At 46.1% G+C, this 17,163-nt stretch overlaps 5 protein-coding genes across 5 annotated transcripts; 3 read left to right on the top strand and 2 right to left on the bottom strand.

Moving 5' to 3' along the window:
- Nucleotides 1-109: 109 nt before the first annotated feature.
- Nucleotides 110-2,397, top strand: EDB91DRAFT_1255351 (uncharacterized protein; the record flags this gene model as incomplete). The annotated part of the gene is made up of 8 exons (XM_041323966.1): nucleotides 110-443; nucleotides 500-861; nucleotides 923-1,015; nucleotides 1,070-1,271; nucleotides 1,321-1,549; nucleotides 1,607-1,736; nucleotides 1,792-1,892; nucleotides 2,163-2,397. 8 exons carry the CDS (start codon nucleotides 110-112, stop codon nucleotides 2,395-2,397), a joined length of 1,686 nt encoding a protein of 561 aa, XP_041170375.1.
- A 733-nt stretch (nucleotides 2,398-3,130) lies between these two features.
- EDB91DRAFT_1239992 (uncharacterized protein) lies at nucleotides 3,131-3,565 on the top strand (the record flags this gene model as incomplete). Its single annotated transcript, XM_041321938.1, has 1 exon — nucleotides 3,131-3,565. One exon carries the CDS (start codon nucleotides 3,131-3,133, stop codon nucleotides 3,563-3,565), a length of 435 nt encoding a protein of 144 aa, XP_041170374.1.
- A 2,229-nt stretch (nucleotides 3,566-5,794) lies between these two features.
- EDB91DRAFT_1087550 (uncharacterized protein) lies at nucleotides 5,795-8,361 on the bottom strand (the record flags this gene model as incomplete). The annotated part of the gene is made up of 12 exons (XM_041316237.1): nucleotides 5,795-5,971; nucleotides 6,021-6,398; nucleotides 6,466-6,542; nucleotides 6,647-6,745; nucleotides 6,793-6,905; nucleotides 6,949-7,091; nucleotides 7,145-7,217; nucleotides 7,412-7,468; nucleotides 7,518-7,738; nucleotides 7,788-7,908; nucleotides 7,954-8,103; nucleotides 8,297-8,361. 12 exons carry the CDS (start codon nucleotides 8,359-8,361, stop codon nucleotides 5,795-5,797), a joined length of 1,674 nt encoding a protein of 557 aa, XP_041170373.1.
- A 275-nt stretch (nucleotides 8,362-8,636) lies between these two features.
- On the bottom strand, nucleotides 8,637-9,269 carry EDB91DRAFT_1255346 (uncharacterized protein; the record flags this gene model as incomplete). Its single annotated transcript, XM_041323965.1, has 3 exons — nucleotides 8,637-8,835; nucleotides 8,906-9,057; nucleotides 9,114-9,269. The coding sequence occupies 3 exons, from the start codon at nucleotides 9,267-9,269 to the stop codon at nucleotides 8,637-8,639; spliced, it is 507 nt and encodes a 168-aa protein (XP_041170372.1).
- Nucleotides 9,270-9,364: 95 nt separating this feature from the next.
- EDB91DRAFT_1269360 (uncharacterized protein) lies at nucleotides 9,365-11,469 on the top strand (the record flags this gene model as incomplete). The annotated part of the gene is made up of 9 exons (XM_041324547.1): nucleotides 9,365-9,444; nucleotides 9,598-9,648; nucleotides 9,708-9,774; nucleotides 9,828-9,931; nucleotides 9,958-10,021; nucleotides 10,236-10,358; nucleotides 10,541-10,573; nucleotides 10,638-10,702; nucleotides 10,962-11,469. The coding sequence occupies 9 exons, from the start codon at nucleotides 9,365-9,367 to the stop codon at nucleotides 11,467-11,469; spliced, it is 1,095 nt and encodes a 364-aa protein (XP_041170371.1).
- Nucleotides 11,470-17,163: the final 5,694 nt, after the last annotated feature.

Here is a 17,163-nt window from a genome sequence, read left to right as displayed (position 1 = left end):
GCTCCCAAACAAGTATGTACACACACATTAATCGGACTTTGTTACACAGTATGTTGAACTTAGTGTCATCACGCATTTTTGGCCAGCTCTTCGACTTGGCTACCATCCGATGCCCAAGGCTGCTCGCAGGGACCACAGCGCCCTTCAGATTCCATGTGGGTACTTGAAATGTGAACACTACTTCAAGACTCAGGCAGGGCGCAAAAAGCACTGGAATGCTTTGCACCCAACATTCATATCAGCTCCTAGCACCAGTGTCTCATATACTGCTACAGTCGAAGACGAGCCCGAAGAACCACACAACGACTTCCTCGCAGGACATGATGACTTCTCCACAGGCTTATTTGACGTGGGTCAGGCTCTCGATGAGCCTGATAATCTGGACACGCAGTTTGTGGGGCCGGGTGATAGATTATATTGCAACTATCACCCGAAACTAAATGGTACATTTCTTGGTCCTTTTCCAGCTAGTTAGAATTAACACTGGTATTTACACAAGCTCGTCCTTGTGATGCAACAGGTCAATTCCTTGAAGATGGAGCATCCCCAATGCCACCTCCAAGCAAATCGCCTGATGACTGGACTCCATACCGGGATCGCGTCGAATTCGAGACTGCCGAATTCCTGTACACGCGCAACCAGATGTCTGCCGGGGACATCAACGTCTTATTGGATCTTTGGGCTGCAACCCTCCTGAAACATAATGACAAGCCGCTGTTTGCAGACTGCTGTGATTTACATAAAACCATTGACAGTACACCGGTGGGTGATGTCAAATGGCAATCTTTCAGGGTCCAGTACACGGGGGAGAAGCTGGAAAACAATTACACCACCGTGGATGGGTCAATCTCACAATGTTTGGTATTGAGACCCCCATGAGGTTGTTCGAAACATGTTGGCAAACCCTGACTATGCCACGGAGATGGACTACCAGCCCTACCGTGAGTTCTTGACTGACAACAATGAACGCCAATGGCAGGACTTCATGTCTGGCGACTGGGCCTGGAACCAAGCGGTATGTTCTCTTTTCTTGTTTCATGTCGCTATACATGCTGATGATCTTTGGTAGGATATTATTTCCAAAGATCCAGATACAACTGGCTCAACCTTTCTTCCAGTTATACTTGGAAGCGACAAGATGACAGTTTCAGTGGCAACTGGCACCAACGATTACTATCCGCTATATGTATCAATCAGGAATGTTTGTAATAATGTCCAGTGTGCACATTGTGACGCTGTTGCCATCATTGGCTTCCTAGCTATGCCAAAAAGTAATCTTCATCCTACTACTATTGTTATGTGCTAACTACAGTTGAGCAGCTACGAAGGAGCATGCTGCTTGCCCAAAATATCGGAAATATCGCCAGCAACTCTTCCATTCGTCTATCTCGAAGATTCTTCAGAACCTAAGACCCGGCATGACCGAACCAGAGGTTGTGCGCTTTGGTGACGGGCACTATCGGCGTGTAATCTATGGGCTTGGGCCCTATATTGCCGATTATGAAGAGCAGGTTCTATTAGCGTGTATAGTGCGCTCTTGGTGTCCAAGGTAGGTTCCTAGCAGTAATTGTAATGTACCTTCCGCCTTACCGATTTTAATATACAGGTGTATGTCACACCGCAAAAATTTGGACTCTGAGTCGTTGTGTCGCAATCGTGACCATACAGAAGCACTCGTTGAAGAAGTAACATCTACCGATCTGTGGGACGAGTATGGGATCATCAATGACCTCGTCGTAAGTCATGGGTCTTCTCATAGGACTGCAGTTGATAGAATTTAATCCCTGCTAGCCATTTACAAATGACTTCCCTCGAGCTGATATTCATGAACTTATCGCACTGAACCTCCTACATCAATTGATTAAAGGGACCTTCAAGGATCATTTAGTTGAGTGGGTTGGAAAGTATCTGCACCACAGTGCATGGAAAGAAAGGAGCGGAAAAAATTCAAGAAGATATAGATCGAAGGTATGTCTTTTTGTCTAAGTTCGACGTTTCAAGGCTCACATCATGGAAGAATCGCTGCAGTTGCTTCATTCTCAGGTCTTCGACGTTTTCCACAAGGTCGAGGATTCAAACAATGGACCAGCGATGATTCGAAAGCACTTATGAAAGTAAGTTATTTCTAGAATGTCGTGACTGCCAGACTAACAACAGTCCAGGTTTATCTACCCTGCCATTGAAGGTCACGTCCCAGTGGATGTCATGCGCACATTTCGTGCATTTCTTGAATTCTGCTATCTCGTACGGCGTAATATCATCACGGAATCCACGCTGGTTCAAATCCAGGATGCTCTCAACCGATTCCATCATTACATGAAGATCTTTGAGTCCACTGGTGTTGTTCTCACATTCTCCCTCCTCGACAACACTCTTGTTCCCATTACATCCTCCTGATCCGACTGTTTGGTGCACCCAATGGCCTTTGTTCCTCGATCACCGAGACAAAGCACATTAAAGCCGTAAAGGAACCATGGAGGCGCTCAAGTCGCTACAAAGCCCTTGGTCAAATGCTGGTGACAAACCAGCGCCTTGATAAACTTGCAGCCTCAGCGCATTGATTTCAAGAGCCTGTGGGATGCTGAAGGGCACTTGTCTGTCAGAAACGCTTCGAGCATTAAGTGAGTTTATTGAGCGCTATCATCTTTATTGTTTACTTAAAATCTATACTAGAGCGGTTGCGGTTAAATACAGAGCCTAATGCCAACCAGCCCGATCAACCCAATGAGAGTAGCATTCTGCTACTCCCCGACCCCGATATCACTATACAGGGCAACAATGAAGAGGGTGAAGTTATCGACGGCCCAACATTGGTGCAGGCCCATGTTCAGTTGGCAACAACACCCCGTAAGCCAGCTTATATTTGATTGTGAATACCTTGTTTAATTTTCAACATTGCGCAGAACGCAATCGCGCACGAACTGTACCTGACTTATCTGCGGAACTCACTATTCCCCATCTTTACAACCTCCTCCGCCGATTCCTATTCGAACAAGTTAACCCAGATGACCAGCGGTCTCCCTTTGAAGTCCCGCTTGCAAGTTGTCCTCGATTCGATGGCAAGATTCAAGTCTTCAACTCCGCATCTTCGACATTCTATGCACCTAGCGACCGCAGTGGGATTGGTGGCATGCGCCGTGAGCATATTCGTGCTTGTCCTCTTTGGAGAAACGAGGCACCGCGATATGACTGTGTGTTTGTGAACACCGATGCAGGTATCGAAGGGATGGGGGGGATGGAAATAGCACGAGTGATGTGTTTTTTCTCTTTGACATTCGAGGCAGTTTCATACCCATGCGCTGTGGTGCATTGGTTCGACAAAGCCGATGATAGACCCGACGAGGACACTGGGATGTGGATAGTGCGACCTTCATATGATGCCAACCATTCTCCATCAATTGGAATCATCCACATTGATTCTATTTATCATGCTGCACACCTCATCCCAATCTATGGAACACATACCATCCCACAGGACCTCAAACACTATGACTCGTATGATGCTTTCAGAGTGTTCTATATAAACAAGTTTGCAGATCATCATGCATTCGAGATCGCATCTTAGGTAGGACTATTTGACTCAGACTCAAATAATTACTGAAAGGCCAACTACAGACATTCTTTTGACGCAGTCACATGCTCAGAGGAATGAATTACTGTCACATTTGCCTTCAGAGGCCATCTTGGAAGAATATGATCCGCATGGGTGCGGCCTTGTTATGCTTGCAGATTTGTTCGTGCCCCCTTCACTTTGGCACACAGCAGTACTCATTCACCTCACAGAAGAATATGATCCGCACAGGCACGGCCTTGTTATGCTTGCCGAATTCGTTTGTGCCCCCTAATCCACCTATGCATCCCCTATGCAGTGGCACCCACCTGCCAACCCAAAGAATATGATCCGAACAGGTGTGGCCTTGCTATACTCGCCAGAACTGTCCATCCGCCCCTCTATCCATCCCCCATGCACCAGTACTCACCCGCCATCCCAAAGAATATGATCCAAACAGGTGTGGCCTTGTTGCACCTGCTAGATTCTATCCATGTGCCCCCTCATCCGCCTATGTGTCCCCCATGCAGTGGCACCCACCCACCACCCTGAAGAATATGATCCGAACAGGTGCAGCTCTGTTACGCCCACCAGAGCTGCCCACATGCCCTCCACTTTGGCATACAGTGGTACTCATTCACCGTCTCGCAAATGTCAAAGTGTGATTAGTACGGCCTTGTTGCGCTCACCAAATTCGTCCATGTGCCCTCCAGCTATAGGAGATGTTGTGCTCCTACTGTGGTTTGTAGCTCCGAATCTTGTGTGGGCCCTATCTTATCATCGAGAATGCCCTCAGCCAAGATCACGCTCATTTTTGACTGTCAAACGATCTCCATTTTCATGTAGCACTAATTTATACAGCAGGCCAAGTCATTTCTCCACACCCAGCAGCACATTCTAACATGAAAAGGTAAATCTCCGATCCATCGTACATGAGATGTGCCTCATACCTTGTTCAGTCTTCAGCAGCTTGAGGATTGCGCCGCGCCATGGATGCGTGCGAGCAATGCGCGATTCCAATGGCTCAGAAACTCTCTTAGCCTCCTCCACAACCCCACCCTCGCCGAACCTTGCTGAACTGCCTCATCCACTAGCACGCTTGGCTGATCCACAACATCCACTGGTACGTCTGGCCGATCTGCCACAACAGGCCACCTTTGCCCTCGTCCGCAATAGATCTGCAGTGTTGATGGCAAAAGAGTCGGGAATCGGGCCAATAACTATTGATCATGTTAGCGATCCCGAATCTACACAACACACAGGCCACTTACAGGATCCTGAGGGCCCATCTTCTTCACAATTTAGTTTGTGATTTATAGATTTATAGGTGAGTGGATGGTCTGAACTTGTATCATCGGTACTTACTGATATTTGCCACTTGATAATTGGCGTCTCCCGACAACTTCTTTTTTCAGACAGCAAGCACCGCTTTCCCATAGTGCAGTGCTTCTGTACCACCACCAACCACGAGCACGACCTCTACACCAAGGTAAGTCATGTTCACCCTCATTTATACATTCAAAATGATGCAGCATTTCACTCCATGGGCATAATACTCAACTTCCCTCTCCCATATCTCCAACAACACAGCCATCTCCCACACCCGCCCCATGCATCCCAAATTTGTACTCCCTTCATTTGCCCGAGATCCCCCTGACGCCCGGTTCGAATGATCAGGCCCTATGGTGCAACGTTGCGCCAATGAAAGGGTTTGTCCATGAGGTTCTTCATCACTCTCATACATCAGGCAGCGTTCTGCAGACAGTGCTTTGTTACCTGGAAGCTATCCGCATCAAGGTCCCAGAGCTGGTCACACAGGAGAAGGTGCATCCCGGGTCTACTTGCAAAAAGGAATCGGTTGAATGCATCATTCAAGGTGAGGTCAGCGCTTTTAGCGCTGGCCTTGATGGACCTACCTCTTCCACGGAAACATCAACATGCAATGGCCGATGTTCGAACCACGACTTGGATTAACGGTAAGGAGCACGGGTGACTTAGTACTACTAGTACTACTACCTTTTATTACTTATTACATAAATACAACTTTTCTTGCTTTTTTTGGTGGTCTGGACTTGTGAGCTTAAGTGTATCTTAATGCACTTTTGCAAAAGTCAATTAAGTGGGAAAAGCAGTGTTTTCAGTTGGATTTATTACATATTAAGCATAAAAAGTAACATAAGCGGGAAAAAGGGACTGGTGGTTTTCCTGATGAATAAAGTTCGAGTCCTAGTAACCGTTCTTTCGTCAACCAGAGGTTCTTCGAGGGGCATCTAGAGCCGTGATGGCTTTCTTCTTTCCTTTTTGCTTCGAGGGAGCAAGGGGGGCATCAAAAAGGTTTGCAGCTTCTGGGGGGAAGTCATAGTCAGTCAGATCAGACAGTTGGGATGAGGGGTGTGGACTCGGCGCTGGTGCTGGCCAGGACTGCTAATCATGATGTCAGCAGAGTGAAAAAAAGGTCCCAGTGACATACCCCAGTCATACCCAACTGCTCAGTCACGAGCTTGCTTATTGAATCCTCGTGCTCGTGAGCAGTGTGACGAGGTTTTGGCTTGGGTTTTGGCTTCGGGCATGGAGGCTGATCCTCGTCATCATGGTGAACAGAGGTCGCAGGATGCTGTTGCTTGCACGGTCGAGATTGCTGTTCCTCTCCATCACAATCCAGTGTAGGTCGGCCTGCTTGCATTGAAGCTGGAGCCACATCATAGCCGGTCGCCTCAGTAGAGTACTGAGCTTTGAATTTTGGGGGTAGTGCTTCCTGCTCATAATCGATAGCGTCAGAGACCAGACACTTGGATTTGAGTTTGTGAGGTGGTGGGGTATGGTCCTGAGCATCAAACTCAGGGTGACACTGGCGGTGCATCGGTTTTCAGGGTGGTGTTGGTTGGTCATTGTCGTCCAAAAAAATCATGCTGCACTGGGGCAGGGACTTGGTAGGTGGGAACTGTTGCCCATCCAGTCAGGGGTGGGTTGACTTTGGCCATGGTGCTGCAAGCTCTTCATTGTCGTCATAAATAGAAACATGGTGCTGAGCGTTAGCCTTTCGGGGATGTGGTGAGTCAACAGCTTTGCCCACTTGCCGGATTCATTTGGTTGCACGTGGGATATCCTCTTTGTCATGGTGCTCTGCAGGGCGGGTGTGCTTGCCACTCATTGAGGGATCTTGAGTATTGCTAGGGTTGACCGGATGCGATGGCACTGGGAAATAGATATCAGTACCATCATTGTATATATATATCACATACCTAATGCAGAATGGTGTGCAGCTCGCTGAGCACAAATCTGAGCAATGTTGTTCTCACTTTCCTTTTGCATGAGCTTGGCCAAGTTTGAGTTTTCTTTGGTTGGTTTGAGGTGCCTGCGAATGATTAGTGCTGAAACAATCATGCAGCGAAACATACCTGTTCCACCATGTGAGAGTATCTTTGACCCATGGATCCTCGTCGTCATCTAGCATTTCAACAATAGCCCAGAGGAGCTTGTCCAAGTCCATGTCGCCAATATACCGAATCCGGTGCTGAGCACTGCTGATGGTAAAATATGTCTATGGCTCTGTGAGAGGAGTATTGATGCTAGCAGCAAGAGAACTAGACTTACGATGACATGAATGTATGCGATGATGTATTTGTTAACAGCTGTTAGCCCCACACACGATTTTTTGACGGTTTTGCTGAATTGCGAACATTTGATGAGTCATTGGTGACAGAGGAGGGTCCAATGAAAAGATGCTTGTAAAACTATGGTAACTTCATTATAAATAAATGATGGCATAGAAGACAAAGATGCACCCTCACAACAATATGGTTTCAAAAGAGACCATTTGTCTTCTCGGCAGAATCGTAAATGTTGTGTTCATAGAAGAACATAGGCCAATTGTATGCTGTCATCGTTATTTCGCCAGCTTGCAAAGCAGCCATAGCACTGAACATAGTGATGTCAGCACGAAGAATCAAAAGTAAGAAATGCATACGAATCAGGGTCCTCGTCAAACCAATCCAATTTCTTCCGAGGGCAAAGCAAATGGGCCAACTGCGGGTGATTGAGCCCACGCATTGACTTATCCTCGACTTCTGGAATTGGTGGGTCAAGAGCATTGGCCTTACTATACATATTCAGGCCAATGTATTGCAGGCAATTGTGCTTGATGGAGCTCAGATCCGCAGATCTGCCATCGCTCATACCCTTCGATACCTATTATGCAAAAGGTCAGTTGTCAGTGCATATATGTGCATATAGTCACCATTGCAATGATCATGTTGAGTTTTTTGCTCGATATGTCGTCGAGCTCACTCTCGAGACCAGGAATGTAGTTGATGATGCCATTATACAATAACAAATGCCGATCAGTGACGTCGTTAGATCTGTAGCGAGTTAGACATAACATGACATAGATATAAAGTATGTACTGTTTCAGATCACGCTTACCACCTCGGTCAAATTGAAGACCAGTCTTGAAGGCTGCAGAGGGTACACCGAATGTATCCAGAAGGCTCGAAGCCTTCCTGCCCGCATTTTGGTACAGCTCTGTGTCATCCGTTTTCGAATCTTCATGTTTCCTGCCACCAAAGGTCAAAATTTTATGGCACAATTCAGATTACAATACCTTGTTGTGTGCTTGCAAGAGCCTGATGATATGGAACTGATGAGGTCGTTGGTTCTGGTGACTCTGACCGCTTATTCTTGCATTTTCCAAGTTTCACAGGCTCTGGAGAGGATCTGATGGAAGAAACGCTAGTGCTTCGTATATACATTGCATCCAAGTCCGGGGGATCAGAAGAGCTTGATGATGCGCCAGGACGATGACGTGAAGACATGATGGTGGTTAGACGTAAGGGTTAGGGCATGGGACTGATATGATTAAGTTCCAAATATTTGGTTATGTTGACGTGATATTAGGTCACATGATTATATGTGCTATATGTGCAACAAGAAGTACAGAATTAATTCTACAGTTACAATGTGAGTGCGTGCAAGTGCGTGACAACAAAAACAGTATGACTATGAGAGACAATGTCCATGGGAAGTGATATAACAACAATGCACCAAGCAATAACGATAGGATGCGAGAAATGAAGCTTGAAGGCGGGACTCATTCTAACTTTAATGCTTCTACAGCAGCAGGTAGTGTCATGAATGTGTCAATGTGTTTGAGTGGTACTTCGGCAGTCATATTCCTGAAGCCACGACGAGGGGGCCATGTATAACCGTTCTCCCGCTCAAACTTCTCCCGTAAGACGACAATCAAAGGAGTGTCCTTAAACCTGCCATGTAGTTGCACAGGTTGCGCACTGACACACTGAGGTGCATCCTTATAGTCAGGGTCAATGCAATAATCAAGATATACAAGAAAACACGTACTTCGAGGTGGCCTCACAGACCATGGTAACATCTGGGTCTTCCTTGATGACTGGTGGTGCATTGACTTTCCCTGTTCCCTCTGCCTCATCTGCGCTATCATCATCTTCAGTTGAGCGAAAATTTGACGCGTCCTTCAAGCGTAAAATGAGCTTCTATAATGTAGATATCAGTTTTTGAGAGTAATTCAGACAATAAAAAGATTACTTACCAATGGTCCTGGATGCTTGGGTGTGAAGTTGATTGTGTAAGTGGGCCATCCAGCAAGAAGATTATCGATCTCCATTATGACCATGTTGTCATGGAAGAAGGAGGTTCTGTTGGCCAAGTTGAGAGGTTCTTCAGTACTGGTAATAATAATAGCCATTAGAATGAAGATTGAGGGATAGAACAATCAAATAATGATAATCAAAGCGTTAATACACCACCGGAAAATGCCAGCTGACTTTGAATTAAAATCACATGATTTTCTGGACACTTGCGTGCAGTGATGATTCTACACCCAAACCTCTCCATGGTGGGTATGCTGAATATTGTAATTGGTGAGTGTCCTTTTTGGTTTGCTTAACTCCCCTCCCTATGAAGTCTGGTATGGCCCGTCCCCACCCCGAGACTGAGTAGTGGAGCACCACTTCCCCTTCCACCACATCCACAAATTTTAACCATTTTTTTTTTGGCTCACTTTTGTTCCTCAGGCAATTCTGGACATCTCTCTATCCGACTACTAAAAGTAAGAGGAAGCAAAAGTAAGTTGTTTAACAAGACCATAATTGACACAGGGTCCTTAATTACCCGTATGAAGTAGTAATCCAACTACACCAGAGTCTGGGAGGGGTACTCCATACTCTGCCAGTCCAGAACCTTCACAGATGGTGACCAAGTTGCTTCTGTTGGCCGTCTTTGCCATCGCCGCTCGTTATCATAGGTCTCACACTTCACCTTAGTCGAAGCTAATTGTTCCCTCTACCAGGTCGTCCTGTGTCAATTGCTGAAGGCAACTTTGATACACTTCTTCCAAATCCCGCTGAAGTAAGCTCGACATCATGATGTGCTAGTTCGGTATTCTTGAAGCGATTTACAATTGTCCTCGATAATGATAGTGAAAAAGGCTTTGGTTTGGTGAGTACCTACCTTCTGTAGTCATGAGCTGTGTAACCTTTATGAATGCAAGACAAACGCGAACAGCTCCCTTGTCGAGCCTTACAATGTGATCGCTCTCCTGCCAATGACCTCCACAACATTTTCCCTTGCTTGCCTCACGCATAGTCTTCCTTCACCACTCACTGCACATATTATTGCTCTTCCTTTAATGCTCCCTTGATTGCCCTTTCAGTTGAAGCACACACTAGTCAGAACTGCCATAAAGAACAGCGCAGTTTTTGAAATCAACTATGCAGGAGCCATCGGCGGCAAAATTGAAGCCAGTCTTTCAGCTTTCGGTGTCAGCGATACCGGTGTAAGTGGCAAATGAAACTGGTAGGCTGCTGCACGAAAAGTCATTCAGGTGACCAAGGGAAAAGGCATCCTTGCATGCACATAAGCTACGAGCTCCAGTAGGGAGTGATTGAGCTCAATGGCTTCATCAAGGTCAGACATGACGCCCTGCTACTTGAATATGTATTGAAGGGTATTTGCTAGGCTGTTGAAACACATGGATCGACATTGATTGCTGTGAGCGCGATTGTTGCATTGCGCTCTGGTGGTTAGTGAATCACTTTGTGATTAGTTAATGCAGCCTCCGACGAACGCGGCTCTCACATATTCTTCTGACCCAGGCGATGAGTATAATGGGCAATTGCAGTGAGCCAATCACCCACAATGGCAGCAAGGTCCATCAAATGTTCGTATCATAATTGTATACTTCCCTGTGGAGATTAATAGCTCACAGTCTGTACTTGCTGTAGACTACGTGATTCAAACTTGGCCACAGCCTATCGTTGATCCCACAATGCTATTCCTGAGTCAGCGCAAGTAGAACGCATGGGCGGAGCTATCGTGTAGTTCTTCAACTCCTTCTGTGCACTGTCATTCACTGGGTTAGTGTCAATTCATTTCACAGATGGCAGTTACTGACAATATCATACACACAGACACAGCATGTGGAATTCTTTCACCAATGCACATTGTCTTCCCCATCGTTGTTCCGCGTCATGAAGTGCTTGATCCAGATGCTCATGAGCCCTGACGGATTCAACCTGAGCAGTGAAGCTGATAAAGCATCCTTACTACAGTGTGTACAGTTCTCCCTTTCCCAAAAATCTGTCTCTTACCGCGTTCTTCTATGCCTCATCTCTGCACTCCAGTTTGTTGGTGTATCAGCAGCAACTGTGGTCCCTCTCGTCCTCCAGTTCAGAATGAACGTCACACCCAATGACTGTGGCTCAATCATCATCGCTCCCCCATCAAACTCTCTGCAAGTGCTGAACGCTGCGCACGTATCGCACTTCTCGATTGTCTCCCTGACTTCGTCGAGAAGCTGGATGAGAAAACAGTCGTTGACAAGATGTGGCCATCCCACAACTGCCATCGGCGTCCTCATTGCATTCTCTTTACATGTTGTCCCATAGTTTAGATATCTGTACAGCTGAAATACGAGCCCCTTCAGTGAATTCACCCGTATGAGGCGGACAGCCAAGGGTGACAATGTACCAATACAGACGGGCCAGCCCATGTGGGCCCATGGCAATAATTGTACCATGATAGACGAGTGGGCCGAGGGTGGTGTACCTGATGCAACCGGGTGGGCCGAGGGTGGTGTGTACCTGATGCAACCGGATGGGCCGGTGGTATATAGTGTGGGTGGTAGTATAGGAATATACTATATAGGATTATGAATAGTAGTGAATGCAGTATGCGATGGAGACGAGTGGGCTGAGGGTACAGGGTGCAATGGATATGGGTGGGCCAGTATGTGAAGCACAATGGAGACGAGTGGGCCAGTACATGAGGTGCAATGGAGGCGGATGGGCCGGTATATGAAGCACAATGGAGATGGGTGGGCCAGTATGTGAAGCACAGTGAAGATGGGTGGGCCGGTGAATGAGGTGCAATGGAGACAGGTGGGCCGGTATATGAGGCACAATGGAGACGGGTGGGCCGGTATATGAGGCACAATGGAGACGAGTGAGCCGACGAGGGATAGGGGGCAATGGAGATGGGTGGGCCAGTAAATGAGGTGCAATGGAAATGAGTGGGATATGCTATCTGGTGCATACAGGATATACCAACCGGTACCATGCCCATCTGGTTAGAGTGTAAAAGTCCGGTTGCAAGACAAAAAAGACTGCAACCAGACCAAAAAAGACCGGACCTCAGTGGTGATCCGGACATATAGGGGCAGAACAAAGGTTACACACAAATGGGCAAACCAAGGGAAATGGACTCTAGACTGGATCTGAGAAACCGGATGAATCGGACGGATCGGAAGATAGGGGTCAGGAACAGAATATGACAACCGGTCAGACTACAACCGGACCAAAAAAGACCGGACCTCGGTTGCCAGTTGCCTCGGGTCCAGGCCAGTCCAGTTGCAGTTGCCTAACTTTTGTGAAAAATTAAAGACCAGTCCAGGACTGGTTTCAACTGGTCCATTTTAGTGCTTAAAAGTCCGGTCTGGTTTTTTTATTCCCACAATAGCAAGCAACTGGACCGGAACTGATAAAGACCAATATTTCCGGTTGTTTGCAGTCCTACAACCGGTTGTACACCGGTTGCAACTGGGACCAGTCCTGTGGTAGTGGGACTTAGAATAAATCACAATACTCTATAAGTCTAATATGATAGTCTACCATTAGGATTTTGATAAGGAATGACTAGGGTAGACTGTGGGAACTTTTTCGAAGAAAATGAAAGTTGTAGCCCTTGTCAAGGGCAGTCTATCCATAGTCTCATGACATTTTTTGGTTAAGATCCTAATGAATTATAAGCAAAATACTAGAAAGTGTTGTGTCAGGAAAGTTCAGGCACACAAGTGATATGACTGATGTTTGCTTATTAAGACTAAGAATACCAACAGGAATACCAATAGTAAAGAAAGACTTCATGAAATTTCGAGATTTTGGTTATTATTAGGGACTAGGATTTTGATTAAGGAACATGATAAGGAATGACTAGGGGTAGACCATGGGAATTTTCCGATGAAAATAAAAGTTGTAGCCCTTGTCAATGGTAGTCTATCAGTAGTCTCATGACATTTTTTGGTTAAGATCCTAGTGAGTTATAAGCAAAATACTAGAAAGTGGTGTGTTCAACAAAGTTCAGGCACACGAGTAATATGACTGATGTTTGCTGATTTTACTAATATTATAACAATTGATCCAAATCAAGTGTAGACTATCATATCAGACTGTCGAGTTGAGACTATCAAGTGTAGACTATCGTATTAGACCATTAAGTTAAGACTATAAGCCCTGTGAGGCCTGTAGTGAAAAACCTAGTTTGCTGATACACTAATTGTAGTCCTAGTCAACATGAGTGTATTGGTAGTCTTACCTTGTCAATTGGTTATCATTTGATTGAGATACACGCTAAAGAAATCTGAAACATCAGTGATAAACCAAGCAAAACCAAATGTATTGCATCTTTCTTGTAAGGCTCATAACTTTCTCAAATCTCAACCATTTTTGAAGGTCAGACCACCAATAGATTCGCCTAGATGAGTACTACCCATCTATAGGCAACCGGTCCCACATCCGACCGGTTGCAACCGGTCCTAGACCGTTCTTTCATATTTGACTCACTTGCAGGGTGCTGTTTGGGAACCATTTTTTGTAATGCTCATATCTTGCTCAAATCTTAACCGTTTAATACAAGTAAACCACCATTGTAACCGTGGGAAGAAGTACTACACTGCCACATGACCGGTCCCAGTTGCAACCAGTGCACAACCAGTTGTAGGACGGCAAAAGACCACAAACATTGGTCTTTACAGGTCCAGTCCAGGTTTGCTGATATTATGGGAATAAAAAGACTGGTCCTGGTCCGGTTGCCTCCAAATAGGGTAAAAAAACCGGACCAGACCGGACTTTTAAGCACTAAAATGGACCAGTTGAAACCGGTCCTGGTCTGGTCTTTTATTTTTCACAAAAGTTAGGCAACTGCAACTGGACCAGCCTAGACATGAGGCAACTGGCAACCAAGGTCCGGTCTTTTTTGGTCCGGTTGCAGTCTGACCGGTTGGTTTCCTTCATACGACTTCTACCGGACGGTATATCCATTTACTGGACAAGGACTACCCTAGATGAAGTCTAGTGTAGAAATCAGCTGAGGTAGAGGGGATTTGTCCGGCCAACATAAAGGGAATTCATCCGACCAAATCAGAGGATTTGTCCGGCCAATCAGAGAGTTAGTCCGGCCGATGTAAAGAGGATTAGTCCGGCCGACATAAGGAGGGTTCGTCCGGCCGAATCAGAGTATTTGTCCAGCCGACATAAAGAGGATTAGTCCAGCTGACATAAAGGGAATCCGTCTGGCTGAAACAGAGGAATCGTCCAGCCGATGAGAGAAATCTCAAGTAGAACAAAAGGGTAAAAGTCCCCTTGATTTTGAATATACTGTCCGGTAAATGGATATATATGTCCATAAACCTGATGGTGTCTTGCATCTACCGGATGGCATGTCAATTTACTGGATGGTATATCCTGCATGTACTGCATATAATGTGGCCCACTCGTCCATTGCACCCCATTCCTTGGCCCACTCATCTCCATTGCACCCTATTCCCTGTTGGCCCACTCATCTCCATCATACCCCATTTCCCTGGCCCACTTGTTTACATTGCATGTCATTTACCGGCCCACTTGTCTCCATCACACACTGACATTCATAATCTATTATATAGTACATTACTATACTACCATCTATACTATATACCACTGGCCCACCCGGTTGCATCAGGTACACACCACCCTCGGCCCACTTGTCTATCATGGTACAATTATTGCCATGAGCCCACATGGGCTGGCCCGTCTGTATTGGTACATTGTCACCCTTGGCTGTCCGTCTCATACAGGTATAAGTTACTGTACTATGTGGAAATACAACATTGATGCCATTAACGAATACATGAAGTGCATATCTATTCCAGTCCGTGACTTCGCTTCCGCACTGTTGTCAATCACAAGTCTGCAAAGCTATCCTCCTCGAACTCATTCATCACATTCTCTCCATCTTCTGGACCAAAGTCATTGATATTGTTATCGGTCTCTTCACCTGTGCCATCTTCATCAAGGACTTGATCAAGGCCAGAGTATCCATATTCGTCCATCTTGTCGGCAACAGCGTCGTCTACCATTGCTTCAAATGGAGCTGGAACTTCATCACCCTCATCCGAGTTATCATCCATGCTGTCTGTCTCCCCTTCACTATTGTCTGCTTCTTCTGAGCTATCATCGTCACTTTCCTCATCTTCTTCAGAGCCCTTGTTGAATTCTGATCCATGGTGCTCTTTCTCTCTTTGAAAAGGAACCCTATCTAATTCATTACGATCATCAAGCAGGCATGATGTCTCTCTTCATGTGGATTTGTGCCCCACACCTCCTCCACGGAAGTGCATGAACATGTCTCGGTCAACAAACCTGGTAATTTGTTAGATTCAATTCATGTTGTTAGTAGGAAATAACTGACATGTTGACACAGTACCAGTCCCAATCCTCGTCATTGTCAGCTGCTTGACGAGCAATGGATGGTCCCAACAGCGCAGTTGTATGTAGATGTCGAAAGGCTGGGATAAGTTGTACACCATGAATGACGAGGTCAGGATCAAGGAACCCAAATGCTGATTCATCATTTCCGTCATAAAACCCAACTCATGGCAGCTGTTTTGCTGCCCAACCTGTTGGTGCAGTGATGTCACGGGCGAACCAGCGGACCCACAAAAAGTCGACACACTTTATAGTGGGACATGCACCTTGTCTCGTGTAGCGAATATTGGCATGAAAGATGCCAATAACCCGGGCATACCAGTATGGATGAGAGTCTTTCTGGTCACGAGCAAGAACCATGATGTCTGCATGTGTGCGGGGGTTGAGGGAGTCCTGAGCACGCCGCAAGTCGTAGGTGGTGTAGTTGACATGAAGCACTTTGTGACAATAGATCCGGTTGTTGATGATTATGACAGAGTTCCGTTCTGTAGCAGTAAATGAAGTTTCATCTCTGTCATAGGCCAACCCTGATAATCGACCCAGAAGGTGGTCTTTGAGACACGGAAGAAAATCCTAGTTACATCTGATGAGCAAATACATTTGTCGTTATACAAGTATCAGAGACCTACCTTTGTGGCCTGGTCATCTCTATTCTTTCTGAGCCAGGAAGAAACATCCCAGTGGTGTTTCTGTGACGAGGACATTGATAATGAATCTCTGGTGAGCAATGCAGCAGTGGATCCTGGTCAACAAAATGAAGAGATGGGCAAAGATCCTCTGTCTCGGGCTGCAAGTGACCCTTTATGCAGCTTCCCTTTCACGGTTCACCTCTCTCATCCTTTGCAAAATGCGCTTGCGGCACTGAAGTCTTGCAATTCCATTGGCAAACTTATTCTTGTTGGTTCATGCATAAAAGTGCTTGACTCGGCGATGTTCAAGTTCGCCCTAACACTACCATTAGTGGATCATTAGTTATTCATGGATTCCGATCCTCACCACTTGTGTAGAGTAGTTGTCCATAGTCCTGTACTGCCAGATCGACTTGACGTAGTCTCCGAGAGCATGGAGCTTGTAAGTTGAAAGGTTGAGGAGCTGTTGCTTGGAGGGGCCATCACCTTCAGCATCTGTATTTGTCCCTTCTGACCTTTTGTTCTTGCCTTTAGATGCTTTAAGACGCCGGCGCCATGCACAAGCAGCTGTTTCACGCGGTAGATCATGAGTAGCAAACTTTTTGCATGTATTGTTGCGGAATTGCCGGAGAGCCTTTCCTAGCCGTGTTGTACAGTTATCGAAATGGTAGAGCGTTGTCTCTGTGTGCATACAAAGCTTCCCGAATGCATGCCAGGTGGCTAGCTCAAACAGAAGGTTGAGGATTGAGTTGTTGAACGGTTCTGGTAGAAGACCATCAAATACTGGCATCGCACACTGCCAACATTGATCAGTGTAACAGCAGCTGTATTACTTATATTCCTACCTGAAGCAGGTCTTCGAAATCATGCACTGCAAGCTTCATAAGACCTGATACATTATCACTGAACTTGCAGATGGTGTCTCATCCAAATGTTGGTATGAGATGATACCTATATTATGTTGGACATACAAATATATGAGAAAAACCGA

Source organism: Suillus paluster (assembly GCF_016628075.1).
Source record: "Suillus paluster strain FC165 chromosome Unknown EDB91scaffold_136, whole genome shotgun sequence".
Lineage (NCBI taxonomy): Eukaryota > Fungi > Basidiomycota > Agaricomycetes > Boletales > Suillaceae > Suillus > Suillus paluster.
Note: the sequence above shows the minus strand (reverse complement) of the source record. Positions and strands in the feature narration are given on the sequence as shown.